Source organism: Mesoplodon bidens, assembly GCF_964165515.1.
Source record: "Mesoplodon bidens genome assembly, chromosome: 18".
Taxonomy (NCBI): domain Eukaryota; kingdom Metazoa; phylum Chordata; class Mammalia; order Artiodactyla; family Ziphiidae; genus Mesoplodon; species Mesoplodon bidens.
The window spans coordinates 48,595,870-48,615,523 of record NC_138175.1 but is presented as its reverse complement, the minus strand read 5'-3'; the positions used below and the strand labels follow the sequence as shown (position 1 = coordinate 48,615,523).

At 50.6% G+C, this 19,654-nt stretch overlaps 1 protein-coding gene across 1 annotated transcript in view; it reads right to left on the bottom strand.

Moving 5' to 3' along the window:
• SPTBN4 (spectrin beta, non-erythrocytic 4) overlaps positions 1-19,654 on the bottom strand; it is a 70,642-nt gene that overhangs the window by 9,726 nt on the left and 41,262 nt on the right. Inside the window, exons 19-26 of the mRNA XM_081216811.1 lie at positions 18,886-19,149; positions 7,713-7,937; positions 6,667-6,756; positions 4,452-4,730; positions 4,229-4,359; positions 3,165-3,369; positions 2,402-2,782; positions 869-1,113 (exon numbers count right to left, since the gene is read on the bottom strand). Of these exons, the coding sequence (XP_081072937.1) occupies positions 869-1,113; positions 2,402-2,782; positions 3,165-3,369; positions 4,229-4,359; positions 4,452-4,730; positions 6,667-6,756; positions 7,713-7,937; positions 18,886-19,149 (1,820 nt within the window). The remainder of the gene's footprint in view (positions 1-868; positions 1,114-2,401; positions 2,783-3,164; positions 3,370-4,228; positions 4,360-4,451; positions 4,731-6,666; positions 6,757-7,712; positions 7,938-18,885; positions 19,150-19,654) is intronic.

The window sequence follows — 19,654 nt, the reverse complement described above, 5'->3', positions numbered from 1 at the left end:
GATCCCTCCACCTGGAAGACCCTTCCCCCCAAAACTTTACCCAACTCACGATCACTTCACTCAGGTCCCCTTACCTTGCTCTATTTTTCTTTAATTACTCTCTGAAATAACATTACGTGTTTGTTTATTTACTTATCTGTTGCCTGCTTCCTCCCTCAGAATGTAAGCTGCATCAGGGCAGGGTCTGGACCTTGCTCACCATCTGGCATACGGTAGGCATCAATAAATATTTGCTGAGTAAACGAATGCAGGCTCAAGGCCCTACAGTTCACAAAAACAATGTTACGTATCCACCACTCTCCAGGCCCTTGTTTTCCTGGACACACTGCTGGGCTAACATTTCCCAGCCTCTCTAGCAGATACGTTGGGACCACTGAGCCAACAGAACGTGAGTGCAGGTTTAATCCCTAAAAGGTCCCACGGTATCCTCCCGCTCTCTTTTTCTCATCTGTAGCTGGATGCAGAAGGTCCAGCAAATCACCCCAGGGCTGATGATGGAAGAACACTGGCTCCCAATCACCGCGGGACAGGCTTCTGCTGGATACTTATATCGAACTGTTATGTGAGCAATAAATCAGTGCCTACTAGGTTAAGGCCCCAGCACACCTCCCTGTCCCTATCTTGAGTCAGCCCATCCCATGCTGCGACACCTCCACAAAGGCAGGAGGACGCACTGTGCTCTGAGCCCCAGTGCCAGGCCTGACAAGGGGTCTTAAAACACAAGAAGCATGTGGAACAGTGCGTGGTAGGCAGAGGTGCCACACAGGTATTGGCTATTGTGAATTTTTTTTATGGGGAGGGGACTGCTGATGGGCTGGGGGTGGCTGCCCAAAGGCAGGTAAGAAGCCTGAGGTGTGATGAGGGGCACCTGGGCTTGTCAGTTGCCCCAATCTGGCTGGCGATGCCATCCATCCAGGAGAGCAGGTCACGGGCCTGGCTGTGGAATCGCAGGGCGTCGGCCGTGGAGCTCACGTGCAGGCGGGCGTCCTCGCAGGCTGCCAGCAGCTCCCTCCAGCCCAGCAGCACCTCCTGCTCCCGGCTGGCGATGGCCTCCGCGTACTCGCCCGCGTACACCGTCCGCAGCTGGGCTGCCCCCTCCTGGAGCTGCCGTACCTGAGGGGCATGCCAGGTCGAGCACCAGCTCTCCACGGGGTCCAGGCTCCACCCTCTCTTTCCCCCATCTGCTGGCTGGGTGCAGAGCCTGAAGAAGTAAGGAGCCTGCACCCTTGAGATTCCAACTGGGTTTCATTCCTATCCGCTGCCTGATTTCTTTTTGACTTTCCCACTTTCTGACTTCTTTTAGACCCACTACCGTATTTCTCTCATGTCTGCTGCTTGATGTTTCTTTGACTTACCTGCATTCTGACTTCTTTTACACCTACCCTCAGGTTCCTTTCAGTCTACTGTCTGATTTCTTTTAGTCTGAGAGCTCTATTTCTATTGGGTCTGCCACCTCATTTTTTTCAGGCTCACCTCTATCTTGTTTCTTTCAGGAAAGCCTTCCTCCACCCTGACATCTATTAGACATGCTGTCCAGTATTTTCCACTCAATTTGTTCAGACCCACTCCCTACTACCCAATTTCCTTCAGAATCGCTATCCAATTACTATCAGGTCTCCTGCCCAATTTCCAGTGGTTCTGCTGTGTGAGTTAGACCCACTGCTCACTCTCCATGAGCTCAACCACCTGATTTCTTTTGGAGGGACCACCATACTTGTATCAGACCCACCATGTAATCACTATCAGTCTCTCTGCCTGATTTCTAACAGTCATCTGTATGATGCATATAAAATAATTGTCCAATTTCTACCTTCCATTAGACCTGCAACCCAATTTCCTTTGGTTCTACTGCTTGAGTCCTATTAGGCCCACAGCTTCATTTCCATCTGATTTCTCAGATACACCTCCTAATTCCTATCAGACCCACTGCTTGATTCCTATTAGCTCTGATTTCCATTCATTAAATCCAAACCCACCAAATTTCTTCGAGGAAAGTCATGTGATTTCTATCAAGAGACCTGCTGCCTAATTTCTATCTGCCCCACAGCCAAATTTCTCTCAACGCCCTCCCAATTCCTTTTAGACTCTCCATCTGGATTTGGGTAACAGTTTCTGGGAGAACCCCTGCCCCACCTCCACTGGAAACACTGTCTACTTTCTATCAGCCACGCTATACCACTTTTCTTCCGTCACTGTCTGAGTCTGTGCAGCAGGCCATCAGTCCGTTTTCCACCTGCCACATCATGTGACTTCTCCCTGTTCCGTGGTCTGTTTTCTATCTATCCCACCATCTAATTTCAATGTGGCCCACAGCCTGATTTTTGCCTGCTCTGCTGCCCCCATCCCTTGGTCACACTGTCCAGGCCCTCCCACCTGTCCCTCCTGGCCGCCAGCTCCCCACCTGGGACACGAGGAGCTGCAGGTCATGTTCAAAGGCGCGCAGGGTCCGCTGCATGGAGCCGGCGCTGGGCCTCGGCTCAGGCGGGGTGGTCAGGCGAGGCAATCGCCTCCGCTTCTCCTCGATCTGTCCTTGAAGCTCTCGGGCGTCGCTGAAGAACTTGTGCAGCTCCCGAGAGGCGGCCAGCAGCTGGGCCCGTGTGCCCATTAGCTCCAGAAGCTCGGCCCAGGCCTCGTTCAGCCCATCCTTCCACTCAGCCATGGTGGCCGCCGCCGTGTGGCCGCCCTCGATCAGCTCGTCCACCATCTGGTTCACTGCCGCCAGCCGCTCCCGCCCTGCCGTGCCTGTCTCACTGGCGAACTCCGAGAATTTCTCCTGCAGCACCTGCCACCAGGAAATGGGGGGCCCAGCGTGGGCAAAGGTGCTGTACACGCCAGCCCCCTCCAACCCACTATCTTGTGTCAGGTGAGAATAATAACAACACTAATGATGACAACCAGAACAAAAAATATCTGACACTTACTGAGCACGCATTCTGTAGTGATAACAGTAACAAGAATAAAAATAAGACGACAAGAATAGGCCCTGTGTGTGCTCAGTACTGTCCTAAGGGCTTTACGTTATATTAATCCATCTGTGTCTCAACAGAGCCATGAAGTGGTGCTATTACCATTCTCCTATTATGGATGGGGAAACTGAGGCCCAGAGAACCTTAGTAGCAGACACAGTGGCCACTGGATCATTGTTCCTTCCTAATGCTGCTCACCGTGACGTGCTCAAAGTCCTGGCCGAGCTCAGGTGAGCCAGCTACCACCTCCTTCTCTGCGATCCAGTGCTCGAGCTCGTCCACCTGGCGGCTGAGCTGGTACAGCCAGTACTGCTGCTCCAGGCCCACCCGGCGTTCCTCGCCCAGCTCCTTGAGTGCCACGTACAGGCGGTCCACCTGAGACTGCCGCCGGCTGATCTGCTCGCTGCTGGGGGACAGGGAGGGGCAGGGATGGAGCCCCCTGAGACTTCCAGGACAGAGCTCTGACCCCCTGCCACCCCCTCGCTCAGGGCAGAGCCGTGCAACCCTTCAGGCAGGCCACCCTTCAGGCAGGGTTGAGTCCTGTCAGACTCCTTCACGAGGGACTATGTTCTGCAAGCCTTGGATGCAGCCAACCCAGCACTTGCATCTCAGCGCTCAGGGAAAATTCTGCTTTCCTAAGCTTGATAAGCTCATCACCCCCTCTCACCCCCTCCCAGCCTTCCAGTCTGTGGTCCCACACCTGGCCCCTCCAGCGACCTGAGTGGGACTCCAGACCCCCTACTTGGGTCCCCAGCCAACCCACCTCACCTCCAGTCCCAGTCTCCAGGCTCAGGCGGACAGAGGTCTAGCTCTGTGCCTCTGTCTCAGATCTCACCCCTCGGCCCAGCCTCCTAGATGTGGGCCCTGCACTTAAACTCAGGGAGGCCATATGACCCGCTGTCCAAGAGGTCTCAGGCCATGCCCAATCACAGTGCTCCAGGATTTTCTGTCCTAGGGAGAGGACCCTTCTCTGTCCTGAGCTCTTACTTCTCCCCTCAGACCTAGACATCACCCCCCTCCCCTACACTCAAATCCCAGTGCTCCCGGCCCCACCCCCTCAAACATCCCTGCGCAGCGCTCCCGGCCCCCAGCCACTTGCCAAAATCCGAAAGCACCAGCCCGGGGCAATGAGGGACCCCTCCCACCCTAATGTCCAATCCTGGCCTTGCCCCAATTTCCAACAGCGAAGCTCCAGATCCTGCTGGACCATCCCCCAAGAACCGGCCCCGCCCCTGCGTGGCCCCGATCCCCCGCCCGCCCACCTGTCCGGGTGCCCCATCTCCAGCAGCGCCCGGCACTGGCGCGACAGCTGCGCGATGCTTTCCTCGTAGTTCTCCACGCCCTGCTCCAGCTGCAGGTGCTTCTTGAGCAGCTGCAGGGTGCTCTGTTCGTCCTGGGGGCACACGGCGCCCGCGATGAGGCGGCAGGGGCCGGCCCCGGGCTCCAGCGCCCCCAAGCCCCCCCGCACCCCCAGCCCGGGCGCACCTTGCCCTTGTCCTCACTCATCATGAGCAGCTCCTGCTCGCCCAGCCACGCCTCCACCTCGGCCACGTCGAAGTAATACTGCTCCACTTGGAAGGCGGCGTCCAGCACCTGCTGCCGCCGCTCGGCCGCCTCCCGCAGTCCGGCCCAGGCGCTCTGCAGCTGCTCTTGGCCGCGGCGCACGGCCTCAGCTTCGGGGCTGCGCAGCGACGCCAGGGCGCCCGCGCGCTCCAGCACCTCCTCCAGGCGCGTCCCGTGCGCCTGGATCTCCCGCCGCAGGCCCTGGGGGTGGGAGCGGAGAGGAGCGTTCAGAGGGCGCCTCCATGACTGGCGCTGCCCAGGAGAGGATAACGAACAGCCGCAGATGGCCCACCACGTGCCGGGTACCACTTAAGCATTTTGCGGTTCCTCGATCACTCATCCCCCCCCCACCACGTTTCAGGTGGGAAAACAGGCACGGAGAGGTGAAGTACGTTGCCAGAGAACAAGCAGCTAGTAAGGGGGTGACAGGATTTGAACACAGGAGGCTGGATCCAGAGACTCTGCTCTCAAACAAGATGCCCGATGATAGCAAGATTACCCCCCTAATGGTTGCAACACAGGCCCAAACACAGGTATCATTTACATGCGTATCATTTACATACATGGAAGTGCACAAATCTTAGGGGTACAGCTCGACACATTTTTACACACTATACACCTGTGTACCCAGATCAGGATACAGAATTCTTCCGTCACCCCCAGAAGGTTCTCTCCACCAGCGCTGTAATTGCTGAGTACTTTAGTTAACCTCTCCTATGCCTCGGTTCCCCAACTGGTAAATGGAGTTAATAATAATAGCCAACACCAAGTGCCTGCCAGACACTTTGCTAAGTAAGGGCTTTGCATAATGTAGCCACTCTTTTTTTTTTTTTCCTGCCACACTGCATGGCCTGCGGGGTCTTAGCTCCCCACTAGGAAGCGAACCTGTGCCTCCCGCAGTGGAAGCGCAGAGCCCTAATCACTGCACTGCCAGGGAATTCCCTGCATAGTAAGTCTTTAATCGATGTATTATTATTATTGTTATCATTATTATTATTTTTTGGCCATGCCGCGTGGCATTTGGGATATTAGTTCCCCCGACCAGGGATTGAACCTGTGCGTGCCCCTACAGCGGAAGTGTAGAGTCTTTTTTTGGGGACGATGGGAGTTTCTTTTTTTTTTTTAACATCTTTATTGGAGTATAATTGCTTTACAATGGTGTGTTAGTTTCTGCTGTATAACAAAGTGAATCAGCTATATGTATCCATATATTCCCATATCCCCTCCCTCTTGAAGCAGAGTCTTAACCACTGGACCACCAGGGAGGTCCCATCACTGTATTATTATTACCTCTCTTATATATGTCTTACTTTGGGCTTTGGTGAAAGAGTGGCTTTGATCAAAGGGTTCCTCTGCAATTGGGTTCCTCTGCAAAAGGGTTCCCTAAGCAATTGGAGAACCACGGCTCTAGACCAAGTCTCTACTTATTTAGATGTGGAAATTGAGTCTCAGAGAAGTAAATAAAGGTCTAGAGATTTTTAGTGGCTCAGAAGCCCCCCACTGTGCTCGGTGTAGGTGTCAGCCTCCGATTATCTCTGTCCTCTCTCCCTATAGGTGTCTGCGGTTCTTGTTGGTTTGTTGTTTTCTTTTTCGTGGCCCAGTAGCCAGTGTCCTTACTTCTAGTCACAGGACCCTAATTTTCATTTGGGGAATCCCCTTGCCTCCATCTCAGCCCAGATAAAGTTAAGGCTGACCCCACCTACAGGTTCCAAGGGTGAGCCCTTAGTCCAGACCAGGCCATTCAGAGCTGTCTAAATCCCTGGCCACCATGATTAGTTCAGCATGGACATGTGATTCAAGTTGAGCCCCAAAGAGTTATTCCTGGGACTACTGCTGAAATTATTGAGAGAGAAAAATTCTCTTCAGTTTTACTGGTGGGATATAAACTTGAATCTGTTGGAGTTCTTTTACCAGCAGGAGAGGAAAGCTGGCCTGAGAACAAAGCTAACAGGAAAAAAATATATGGAAATGAGAGATTCATGACATCTTGGAAGCACCTGATGCATCTATCTGCGGTCCACGGTCTCCCCAATTACAAGAGCCTATTCCTCTCTTTGGCTTTAACCACCTTGAGCTGTTTTCTATCATTCGTATCCAGATGTGTCCTAACCCACTCCCTTGCCGTGGCTCTGCTCACCTGGTTCTTCTTGATGTACTGCTGGACGGCCTGCAAACCATTGCCTCGCTCTGTCTGCATGGCCAGTGGCAGCCGCTCCTGGACCCATGCCTGGAGAGGAATCAGGGAGCAGGTCAAGGGAAGGACACAGGGAGCAGGGCAAGGACCCCTCCCTCCCAACTAAACTGTAAGCATCCAAGCCTCCCCGGCATCCAAGGCCCTTCCTCACCTAAAAGTCTGCTCATGTCTTCAGCCTCCTCTCTGGACATGTTCTGTCTTGCTCTCTGCACTCAAGCCAGGCTCATGCTTACCTGTGGCCTTTGCACAGGCAGGTCTTGCTTCCTCGAATTCCCTTCCCATTCCCTCAGCAGGTTCCCTCAAATGTACTCTTCCTTCACGTCTCAGCTCAGACATCCCCTCCTCCAGGAAACTCTCCCTGACTTTGGAACTTGGCCAGATGCCTCCTCCCGGCTTTCACAGCCCCCTGCTTCCCGCATCACATTCCTAACCACACTGGGTTGTCACTGACTTAGGACAAGTCTGTTTTCCCCTTTGGACTCATCTGTGGGCAGGAACAGGGTCTGCCTTGGCCACTCCTGTGACCTAGCATCATGTAAGCACAGGGTTGCGCCCAGAATGATCAAGTGAATGAGCAAATTAGTGAATGACTGAATGAGGAAATGAATGGATGAGTGACAAGCGAGTAAGTGAATAATAAATAAATGAGTGAAAGAATGAATAAAGGATGAGTGGATGAATAAATCAATAACTTCATGAATAAATCAATGAGTGATTGAAAGTGTTAATGAAATGTGAAAGAGTGAATGAATGAGTGAATAAGTAAGTGAAAAAGTTAAGGACTGAATGACTGAGTCTATCTGCTTATTAGTGGATAGGTCCCTCAGCCATCTCCACCCTTGAACCCTCCTAAGTCCCATGGCCCCGCCCCCATCCCAGTCTCCACCCCCTCTGCCCGCTGGCCCGCCTCTGGCCTCCTGCCCCGCCCCACCTTCGCACACCCCTCCTCTTATCCTGGCCCCGCCCGAGATCCCCGCGCAGATCCTCACCAACTCGTCCTCGACGTCGTGCGCCACCTGGTGCAGCTCCTTGGAGGCGAGCAGCAGGCGGCGGCGCTCCTGCAGCGGCTCGAGCAGACGCACCAGGCGCTCGCCCACCGCGTTCTGCCGCTCGCCCACCAGTTCCTTGCTCGCCGGCTCCAGCGGCAGCGCCGCCGTCTGCGCCTGCAACTCTCCCACCTCGCGGTACCACTCCTCCACTTGAGACTCCATCGACTGTAGGGACAAGGGTAGGGTCAGCAGGCCCCACCCTCCCTCCTGATCCCGCTGTGGCTCTCCAGTACCTTTATGGTAGCAGCCAAACCCCTGATCGAGGCCCACTATTCCACTCTCCCCTGGCCCAATTCCTTCCAGAAGCGCTGCCCTCCTCTCTGATCCTGCAACCCACTAAGCTAGTTCCTGTCTCAAGGCCTCTGCCGTAACTATTCCCTCTGCCAGGCATGCTCTTCCCAGTCAATCAGATTTCAGCTCAGCTGTTACCTTTTCAAAGAGTCTTTCCTGACCCCCTGGACTAAAGTGGCCCATTAGTTCATTAGTTCTCAGAAAAACCCTTTGAGGTTGGTGGTATCCCTATGTTACAGAGGAGGAAACTGAGGCCCAGAAAAGTTAGGTAATTTGTCCAAAGAGTCAACCTTTCCAAATATCAAAAATAAATACAAAGCTATAATGGTTGATGTGCCACAGGGATAGACAGAAAGTGGAAAAGCAGACCCAAATACACAGGAGAATTCATACAGTTTATAGATGCCATTGCCAACCTCTGAGGAAAGGATGGGTTATTCAATGAATGGTCAGGGGCCAAGTCGCTGACCAATTTAGCTGGATCCCTTCCTCACTCTTTATGCTGAAAATAATTCCAGATGGATTAAAGACTTAAGTGGAATAAGTAAATCCATAAGGCATACTAAGAAAACCGGGGCAAATGCTTTTATAACCTTGGGATGGAGACAATCTTTCCAGGCACATAAACCGTAAAGGGAAAGATTTATAAATTTGGCCACAAAAAATACTTTTGTTTTTAAAAAAATACTTTTGCAACAACCAAAATTTCTAGATTTAGTTAAAGGCAAATGACAAGCTGGAAAAATAATGTGTTAGAGCAAGGCACTAGTTTCTTTAACAGTAAAAGAATTCCCTTTTATCCTGCTTCCTTTGTCTCTGCAGCACTTAACCATCATCGGATAACTGTCTTTACTTGTGAGGCCTTTTTTTTATTGGTCTCCTGCTCCTGGAATGTTAGTGTCAATTCACCTCTGTATTCCCAAGTGCCTAGAACAGTGTCCAGCATGTAATAGGCCTTCAATTGCGGTTTGTTCAATGCACAAATGAATGACATCAGCAAAGAGAGGTTGCCCCAAAGAGAAATGGGCATTAGATGTGAACAGGCAACATAAAGAAGAAAAATTAAGCGCACGAAAAGATTCCCAGTCTCACTAATCAGCAGGATAATACAGATTAAAACAAGGTATCCTTTTCTATTCAACAGATTGGCAAAAATTTAAAAGATCAATAATATCTAGTGTTGGCAAAGATACAGGGAGATGGGCACACTCAGCCACTGTCAGTGGTGGTGTAAATTAGTAGAGCCTTTTTGGAAGGCAGTTTGGCAGGTCCTATCAAAATGCAATATGTGTCAAAATGCTTTGATCCAGCACTGGCACTTGCACTTCTAGGAATGTATTTAAAGAAACACTGGCACAGAGACTTCCCAGGTGGCGCAGTGGTTAAGAATCTGCCTGCCAATGCAGGGGACGTGGGTTCGAGCCCTGGTCTGGGAAGATACCACATGCTGTGGAGCAACTAAGCCTGTGCGCCACAACTACTGAGCCTGTGCTCTGGAGCCCACGAGCCACAACGACTGAGCCCGCATGCCACAACTACTGAAGCCCGCGCCTAGAGCCCATGCTCCACAACGAGAAGCCACCGCAATGAGAAGCCTGCACACCGCAATGAAGAGTAGTCCCCACTTGCTGCAACTAGAGAAAGCCCATGCACAGCAACAAAGACCCTACGCAGCCAAAAATAAAATAAATAAAATTAATAATAATAAAAAAACTAAATTAATAAAAAAAAGAAACACTGGCACATATGCACAAAGATGTTTGTCTGAGGATGTTCATCATAGCAGAGATGTTTGTCCAAAGACCTCAATATAGCAGAGCTTATAATGGGGAAAAAAAATGGAAACAACCTCGATGCTCATCAAGAGTGAAATGGTTAAACAAATCCACATCAGTATTGAATAATACCCAAGATTTACTGTTAAGAGGAAAAAAAATTTAGAACATACTTATGAATAGATATTGTAGTGGATTACACATGCATAAAAATTCCCTGGAATAAACAAGAAATTAATAACAGATGGTACCTATTGGGGGGACGAGAATTTAGTGAATGGGGACAGGGATGAAGGAGAGACTTTTCACATAGGATTTTTTATATAGTTTTTGATGTCTGAACCATGATATTTATTTATTCAAGAGTTTAAGTTAAGCATGAAATCCAAAGAAAATAAAACCATTGGTAATCCATATAGGTACATCTATTAACACATAGAAAGAGACCTAGAAGGATGCACACCAAGTAATAGTTGAAGTCCCCTTTGGAGTGTGGGATCCGGAGGCATGTTGAAGTGAGACTTTATGTTTTACCAAAGATATCTAGGTTAGTAGGATCTTCCCCCCGCCCCAAAATTTTATGTATTGTGTGATTCTAAACAGATGGGGGAAATCTAGAAAAGAAAACAAAATAATGAAATTAAGTGGTAACAGATTACAGCAAAAGACTGAAACCCAAAGCTGGAAACTTAAGAACCAAATCAAGACTTTTGTTGGAAGGTTCTGTAGTGCAGAGGGGTTGGTTTTGCCTGTCTAACATCCGTCCCTTCCTTTGCAGCACCTGAAAATCCACTCTCAGGTCCTGAACTTCTTGAGGAACTAATAAAACCTAGAGGGCCAAGGTGGCCACATGATCTAAACCTGGCCAATCAGAACACTGGGTCAGGGATGGTCATATTACCTAAGCTGGGCCAATGAAAACTATTCCTGCTTCCTAAGGGGCTGATGAAACCAAGCGGTCCAAGAATGGCCATGTGACTCAGGCCTGGTCAATGAGAACACTGAATCACCCTGGCCACAAGGATTAGGTAAGAGATGGCATGTAACCTAAGATCAGCCAATGAAAACTCTTCCCACTTTTGCTGGAAAGGTGTGTGAGCTCAAAAGGGGTGGCCTCCTTCTCATCGTATTCCTAAAGGTAGAAGAACACAGACCTGGGATACTGGAGACAATTTTGCCACCAAGAGGGAACAGGCTCCCCAGTGAGGGTGCCAACACAGAGAAAAGCAGGGTGCAGAAACAAAGACAGAGAGATTCCTGAGGACGTATTTGAGGAACCGATCCAGCCGTGCCCGAAGCTCATGCCCCCTGGATCTTCCAGCTATGTGAGCCAACACTGTCCCCTTTTAGCCTAAGTCCTATGAACTGCACCCCAAAGAATCCCAGCTGATACAGTTCACAATCTGTAGGAGTCATAAAAATGGGTAAAAATCAAACCTTATAACAAGTCAAAACCATGTACAATGGAAAAAAATTTAAAGGCACAATTATAAGTGGCAGAAATCAAAGAAAAATGAAATAGTCATCCCCAAAACGTTTTCGCTAAGAGAAACATTGTAGTGATGTGTAGGAAAATAAAAATGCATTAGAATTCAGGAAACTTTCAAATATAGTCTGAAATATGAAGGTTATAAGTTCCACTTGCCTATGAAATGAAAACTCCTCTACCACCTCTCCAGCAAGTGGCCGTGTGACCCGAGATGGAATAATTCCAGGGGCTGCCACTTTTCTACTTCTACAAAAATGCCACGTATTTTGAACACCCATTTAATGTGTATCCTTTCCTGCAAACATGGGCTAAGGATACAGAAGTACAGTGGTCCTTAAACACATGAAAAGATGTTCAGCCTCCTTCAATATTTAGGAAAATGCAAATTCAAATAACTACAAAATAGTATCTTTCACTTCTCAGATTAGCAGAGATGAAAAAGCTTGCTAATACCTAATGATGTCAGCCATGTGGGGAGATGGATGGCTCTCACACTGCAGGTGTGTCCACTGCCGTTTCAGGAGAACACTTGGCAATATTTATCAAAAAGTTTAATGCATACACCTTTTGGTCCCAAAATTTTACTTTGATTATTATCTACAGAAATATTTGCACGTAGGCTCAAATACATATGGACAGGGATGTCTGTTGTGGCATTATTTATACGAGCGGAAGACTGAAAACAGCCCGAAGGTTTCTCAAAGGCTGGTGAATGACATTGTCAAACTACCCCTGGAATACCATGCAACCGTTTAAAAGGACAGACTATATCCTAGATTTTATGACAAGGAAGGATGCCTCGGGTGCTTTGTCAAGTGAAAAGGCAAGCTTCGCTATAGTCTGTATGTCGTGTGTATGTGTGTGGGTATGCATAGAATATTTCTAGAAGGATAGAGAAGAAACAGTTGAGAGCAGTTACACCCCTGCGGAGTGGGCCTTGCATGTGGAGGAGGAAGGAAGACTTCACTTTTCACATCATACCCTTCTGTTTGAACTTCTTGCCATAACAGCAATAACGGGTAACACACCCTGACTGCTCTAAGCACTTGACAAGAATGAATTAGTTTAATCCTCACAACAGCATATGAGGTCAGGGAAGATGCGGATGTTTGTATTGTTCACAACTGGAGCCCAGCTCCTGGCTCCACGCCTGGCACAGAGTAAGTCTCCATGAATGTGTGTTGATTTTGTTTGTTGGATTGGTCACCACGCTCTTCTGCGTCTCTTGGTATTAAAGGTTAACATTAAAAAGAAAAGTAAACTAGCTTTAAACGTTAAAACCAAAGAAACAACACGGATGATTCTTGAAAACATTACGCGAAAGAAGCCAGACACAAAGGACAATATATTGTACGATTCCATTTATATGAAATGACCAAAATAGGCAAATCTGCAGAGAGAGAAAGTAGACTAGTAGAGGGAACTAATGGGTGCAGGGTTTCTCTTTGGGGTGATGCAAATGTTCTGGAATTAGATAGTGGTGAGAGTCACTTGACTTTGTAAATACACTAAAAATCACTGAATTGTACTTTAAGAGTGTGTATTTTGGGAATTCCCTGGTGGTCCAGTGTTAGAACTCCGTGCTCTCACTGCTGAGGCCCTGGGTTCAATCCCCAGTCGGGGAACTAACATCCCACAAGCCGTGCAGCACAGCCCAAAAAAAAAAAAAAAAAAAAGATAAAAAAAGACGTGAAAGGTAAAAAACAAGACAAACAAACAAAAGACGGAAGAGCCTACTTCCAAAAGAGCTTCAGGCGCTCTGCCACATGGTGACACACAAGCCCTGACCGCCACATCAACCTGATTCCTACTCGGATCCACCTGCTGTCTTCCCATACTCCAGCTGGGGAGACTGAGGCTCAGAGACGATCAATGCCTGGTCCAGAGTAAAAACTGCCAGAACCAGAATTTGAACCCAGGACCATGTGACCACGAAACCCTAGTGGCCCTCAGTCACTCTGCTTCTCTGTAATTGGGGATGATGTGGCTCAGAAAGGTGGGGTCACTTGTCCTCAGTCACACAGTAGGAGAACGAGGGTTCAAACCCTGGACTGTGTAGCTCCTGACTCTGGGCCATGATGAGCCAGATGAAGAAATGTGGGGCAAAGAATGAAAAGGGGCGAAGAGGGTGTTTTCTCGGCCAGAGAAAAGAGCCTGGCTTAGGGTGGGAGGTAGTCTTTACGGACGCAGCTCAGCAGCTGCAAAGACTCCAAGTGCATCTTCCCCTGACTGGTCCCCCTTAGATGGCAGGAGACCAGCTCCCCACTTCCCTCCCCAAGCAAGAGCCCATGGCTGAGCCAGGCCAGCTGGTCAGACCCCTGGGACTGGGAAAGCAGGGGTTTGGGATTCTACCATCTGGCCCCTCAGCCGGGAAGGACAGTTGGAGGAGGCCCTGAAGGAGGACTCTGGGTCACATGGCCTAGACCTGGGAGGCGGGGCTCCAGGAAGGCTGCTGCAGCAGCTGGGGTGGGGGACAACGGGAAGGACACGAGGAGGACACAGGGATGAGGAGAGATCAAGGGAGAAGGGCAGAGATGGAGAACTGAAATGAAAAGAGACGGAGAGAAGAGAGTGAGAGAGTAAGACAGAGAGAGATAAAGAGACAGAGACAGACAGACAGGTGAGAAAGAGAGAGAAAAAAACTAAGAGAAACAGAGACACAGAGGAACTGGGGGAGCAGGACTGGGAGACAGGCCCAGAGTGAGGCAGAGGGGGAAGAGATCACTCTCACAGCCACACCCCCTCAGACCCCAAGCCAGCACCGCCCCCAGCCCAGCCTGGCCCTGGCGCCCTGAGGGGTAGAGCAGCCAGGAGATGTGCCCGGCTGGACCGACCCCTTCCCTCCTGCATATGCCCAGTGTCTGGGATCTCAGGCAGGCCCCAGGGGACAGCAAGGCCTTGGGAGGCCACTCCCCTCCCCAGTGGCAGCTCCTGAGGCCCAGCTGGACTCCATATGGGGGCCTTGGCCCACCGAGTCACTCCCCACCTCGGGCTCCCTCTGCTGGGGAAAGGGGCCAGGAGTCCTGTGCTGGGCCTACCCATCGCTGCGTGACCCCCCCACCCCCAACCAGGCTCTCATCCGCCCTGGGCCTCAGTGTCTCCCTTAAACAATGGGGACCTCACCTCCTGGTCCCCAGGGCTTGGTGGGCCTAACCCCCTCCATGTGGAGGGAAGAGCCGGCTCTGCACTTGTCTAGGGCAGGAGGCCCCAAACCTTCCCTCTGAAACCTAGATGGCCAAAAAGGGAGACAAGGATGCTCAAGGTCACCAGTTCCCCCCAGAATGCAAATGCAAAGACCACAGTGAGATATGCTGCCTATTCACCAGACTGGGAAAAAAATCTAAAAAGTCTGCCAACACCAAGTGTTGGCAAGCATGGGTAGAAACAGGAGCTCTCATTTGCTGCTGGGGCGAGGGCATGAAATGGCATCAGGACTCAGGCGCGCAATCTGTCACAACCAGGTGAACTAGAAACTGACAGCTCTAACTCTCGGCGCTATATTAACGTCTCATATAGCACCTCCCCCCACCCCACCAAATACATTTTTTAAAAGCTACATGGATGGGGGGAAGTGCCAAACTGGAATATAATCAGAAACAAATGAAACAACTATTTCACATAAATAACATAATCTATGGAAGGCAGAGAAATAACCCAACTTTTGAACACAGTATAGTGACGATGTGCCCTCTGGTGGAAGACAATTAAAAATTTAAAACCTGTAAGCAAGAATTGTCTCTTAGTTAGATTTGCTGGGTCAGCAATTCTGAAACTACATCATGCAGTACATCTTGTAATCTTTACAACGTTCGTATGAAATCATACGAACTGTTATTATGTCCATTTGACTGAAGAAGAAACTGACGCACAGAAAGAGAAATAATTCCAAGTTAGCCAGTTGGTAAGTCACAGAGCTGGGCTTGACCCCAGGCAGCCAGGCTCCAGCATCCATGGCCTTGACCTTGGCATGTACTGCCACCCAGAGTCCCGCTGTCACCAAATGGCTTAGCATTAGGGTCCTTCCCTTTGCACAGAGGAGGCGCCTGAGGCTCAGACCAGAGGCAAAGCCACGTGCCTAACATCACACACCTCGTAAGTGGCAGTGCGCTGATTCAAACCCACACCTGCTGAATCCCGAGTCTGTGCTTTTATTCACTGCAATAAACTGCTGAGGAAGAGTTAGTAATCATCGTAAGACAATGAATAATCCTAGTAATAGTTGCTGCTGTGCTGGAGGTCTCCATTTGCCCCTCCTGACCCACAGTCTAAGCTTCTCCGTCCTGCTCTGTGCCCCGGGGTCGGCGGGGGCGGAGTGGGGTGGGCTGACCTGTATGGACCACAGCAACTGGCTCCCCTGCCTTCTGGCTTCCAGGTGGGCTGGGCTCAGGATTGGCTACATAATTTGCAGGGCCCAGTGCAAAATGAAAATGCAGGTCCCTTGATTCAAATATTAAGAATTTCAAAACAGGACAGGGACTTCCCTGGCGGTCCAGTGGTTAAGAATCCACGCTTCCACTGCAGGGGGCACGGGTTCTATCCCTGGTCGGGGAACTAAGATCCTGCATGCTCCGCAGCACGGCCAAAAGAATTTCAAAATGGGACAGCAGAGCATAAAACCGAGTGTGGGGTCCCGTGGGACTACACCCATGAAGTAAGTCCTGTGAACTAAGCGGAGGGGACCTATCATTTCCCGGCTCCTCCCTGCAGCAGCGGCCATTCTTGCCTAAGGGTCCCCGCTCCTTCCAGGCGACTCTGCACCCCTGTCCTCCCCCACCCCCCTCACTCCTGCCCGGAAGTGAAGCTCCCTCCTACTGGCCCCAAGGCTTCCCCATTCCCTGCTCACACCTTTGTCAAGACTCTCGATAGGCCCTCTTCAAATCGTCCTCAGTGGAGCATGCCTTCTGTTTCCTGTTGGGACCCTGACAGTCACAGATCCCCATTTGCTGGGAACTCACCACATCCCCGTGCACACCTTCACCTGGCCCTGGGATGCCCGCGCTGAGGCAGTCCTACTTAAGATGAGACGACAGATGTTCAGAGAGGGACTACACTTGTGCCCTGGCTGGAATTTGAACCCAGGTCTGTCTGCCACCCCTTAGGGCCTTCACCACTTGGCCCCTGGCTGCTACTACTCCTTGTTCCCTCCTCTGTCTGACCATCCAGGCCACCACTTGTTTCTGCCAATATTCCAGGTGATCCCTCAGAGCAGACCTGGGGCCGAGTCATCCCTGCGTGACCACTGCCTGTGCAACTAATGCAGTGTGGACCTCAGGCAGTGATGGCTTTTTCAGAGGCCAGTGAGAGGGTCATGTTCCCCACTATGGTCTGGGAGTATTGAGGGAGGAGGGTGGATGGGAACTAAATGTGGTCCTGAATGGCCACTTGGTGGCTGTGTGGTGTTGGGAGAGCCAGGACTCTTTCTGTGTTGTGGTTTCCTCACATGTCCAGTGAGGATAAACCACAGCACTTCCCTCGTAGGGCTGCTGGGGAGGAGGGACAGGTTAGCAGTGGCTGGCACAGAACCCAGATCAGCGGCTCTCAAAGTGTGGTCCGGGTACTCCTGGGGATTCCCAAGATCTTTTCAAGGCGTCTGCAAGGTTACAACATTGTTTAAAAAAAATACTAAGCTGTTGATTTGCCTTCATCCCTCTCATTCTCTTCCAGGTGCACAGCAGGGGTTTGCAGGGACCGTATGACCAGTGCTATTGCAAGAGACACTGAATACAGAAGCAGAGGTGAGAAGCCAGCACCCTTTTTTTTTTTGGCCACACATGCAGGATCTTAGCTCCCCGACCAGGGATTGAACCTGTGCTAACCACTGGACCGTCAGGGAATTCCCTCCAGTGCTCTTTTTTTTTTTTTTGCTGTACGCGGGCCTCTCAGTGTTGTGGCCTCTCCCGCTGCAGAGCACAGGCTCTGGACACGCAGGCTCAGCGGCCATGGCTCACGGGCCCAGCCGCTCCATGGCATGTGGGATCCTCCCGGACCGGGGCACGAACCCATGTCCCCTGCATTGGCAGGCGGACTCTCAACCACTGCACCACCAGGGAAGCCTCCTCCAGTGCTCTTTTAAGCCAGGCATGAAAGGGAGCTGCAACATTGAAAACGATGCCAATCTTCTGCCTACGTTTTTTTGTTGTTTTGGAAAATACAGTTATTCTTCATAAAATAATGCTTTGGGGTTCATATGTGATTGACTTATTGTTGTTGTTTTAAAACAAATCAATCGTCTAAATGTGTCTCAGTTTTCATTTTTTAATATAGTAAATATTAAACACGCAAACAAGCTCTCTGGGATCTCAGTGATTTGTAAGAGGTAAAGGGATCCTGGAGACAAGGCAGTTGAGAACCCCTGGGGTACAGAAAGCAATGATGTCCCTGACATCCTATTCAGATCTGTTGCTCTTTGCTTCTTTGCCCGTCTCCCTCACCAGAATATGAGCCCCACGGGGGCCGTAAGTTTTTGTCAGTTTTGCTTACTGCTGTATTCCAGAAAAGCACCTAGCTGTTGACATAGGTGCTCAGTAAAGATCTGCTGCATAGATAACTGAATAAATACTAATTAGTGTCATGTGCTTTTATTATCAGTCAACTTTTTTTTTTCTTTGCCAGACACTATGTCAAGCACTTTGGAAGCATAACTATGCAGGAGTGGTGAAGAGTTGAGGGACCTGGATTTGAATCCAAGCACTGCCACTGGCTACCCTGGGCCATTAGTTCACCTCCCAGAGCCTCAGGCATTGTTCCTGGGATGTAAAAGCAGGAGCTGTCACACCTTGGGAGGTGAGATGCAACTCCTACATTCGCACCTCCAGTCAGCGCATCAAACAGTAAGATACCGAGCGCCACAGGCTGCCAGCCTAGGAGCAGAGATAAAGCAGACACTGCCTCTGGAGACACTGGCTAGCTGTGTGTCCTTGGGCCAGGCGGTCTACCTTCCGTGCCTCAGTTTCCCCGTTGGTCAAATGGGGGATAATAACAGTACCAATCTCTTAGGGTTGCTGGGAGGAGTCAGTGAGAGCTCGGCACAGAGGCTGGTGGGGGAAGCACTCCATGAATGCCGTTATTTTATTCATTTATTTATTTTGGCTGCCCGAGTGGCATGGGGATCTTAGTTCCCCTACCAGGGATCGAACCCGTGCCCCCTGCACTGGGAGCGCAGAGTCTTAACCATCGGACCGCCAGGGAAGTCTCATGAATGCTGCTATTATTCTGTGCAAAGCCAGCCCCCTACCTCTGGGCCTTGGTTTCTCCATCCAGGAAACAGGTGTCAGGGTCCCGGAAAACCCGCAGTGTGCTTGTTATCCACCTACTGCTTTTTGGCTCTAAATCTCTCCTCCCCCTTTGTACCCCCTGCCCTAGGGGTGGTGGGTGCTTCCAACAGTGGCTACTAGCTGGACTGCCTCAGTATTCCCTTTCTGTTTCCAGCTCTTCTAACACATTTGAAATAAACCCTTATCTTAAATCCCTTCTGTCTGAAATATCTCAAGTGGGATCTGACCCTGACTCTGGCCCCACTGTGTTTAGAAAGCCCCCGTCTGTGCCAGCCAGGCCGTACCTGCAGCTTCTTGAGCTGGCTGTTGACAGTGGCCAGGTCCCCACCAGGGTCCACATCTTGCAGCTGGCTTTCCATGTGAAGGAGCTTCTTGTCCAGCTCAGCGAAGCTCTGCACCAGCTGGTCGGCCTTGCTGGCCTCAAAGAGCTGCCTCGCCTTGGCCTGGGTGGTGCTCTCCAGCTCCGCCCAGCACTGCCGGATCTCACCCAGCTTCTTCCGCACCGAGGCTGCCAGCTCTGGTTTCTCCTGCATCAGTTGCTGGCCCTCCTGCCCCAGACGACGGGAGACAGGAAATGAGGGGGAGGGAGTGGATGGTGGGGAGGGACAGAGAAATATGGGGGCAGCAGAACATAGGGAGAGATGTGGAGAGAGAGACAGAATCAAGGAGTTGGAGACACACAGACAGACAGAGACATGAGGGGTGGTTGGAGAGAAAGCACCAAGCATGGGAAGAGAGACGAGGAGAGACAGACAGACAGAGGTGTGGAGAGGGAGACAGACAACACAGAGGCATGAGAAGGAGACAGAGAGAGACAGATAGCCATAGAGTGATGGATACAGAGACGTGCACAAAGTTAGAAACATGGGAAGAGGACCATAAGACAGAGAAGGGGAGCGAGAGACAGAGATGGAAGAAAGAGACAGAGAGAGAGAGAGGCAGAGAGAACAAACCTCCATTAAACTCAAAGTCAAGGAGAGTGGCTTTGCCACGTGCCACCATTATGGGGCATCGGTGGCCATTTAAGGGTTTAAGACCCACCTGGGTGCCTCT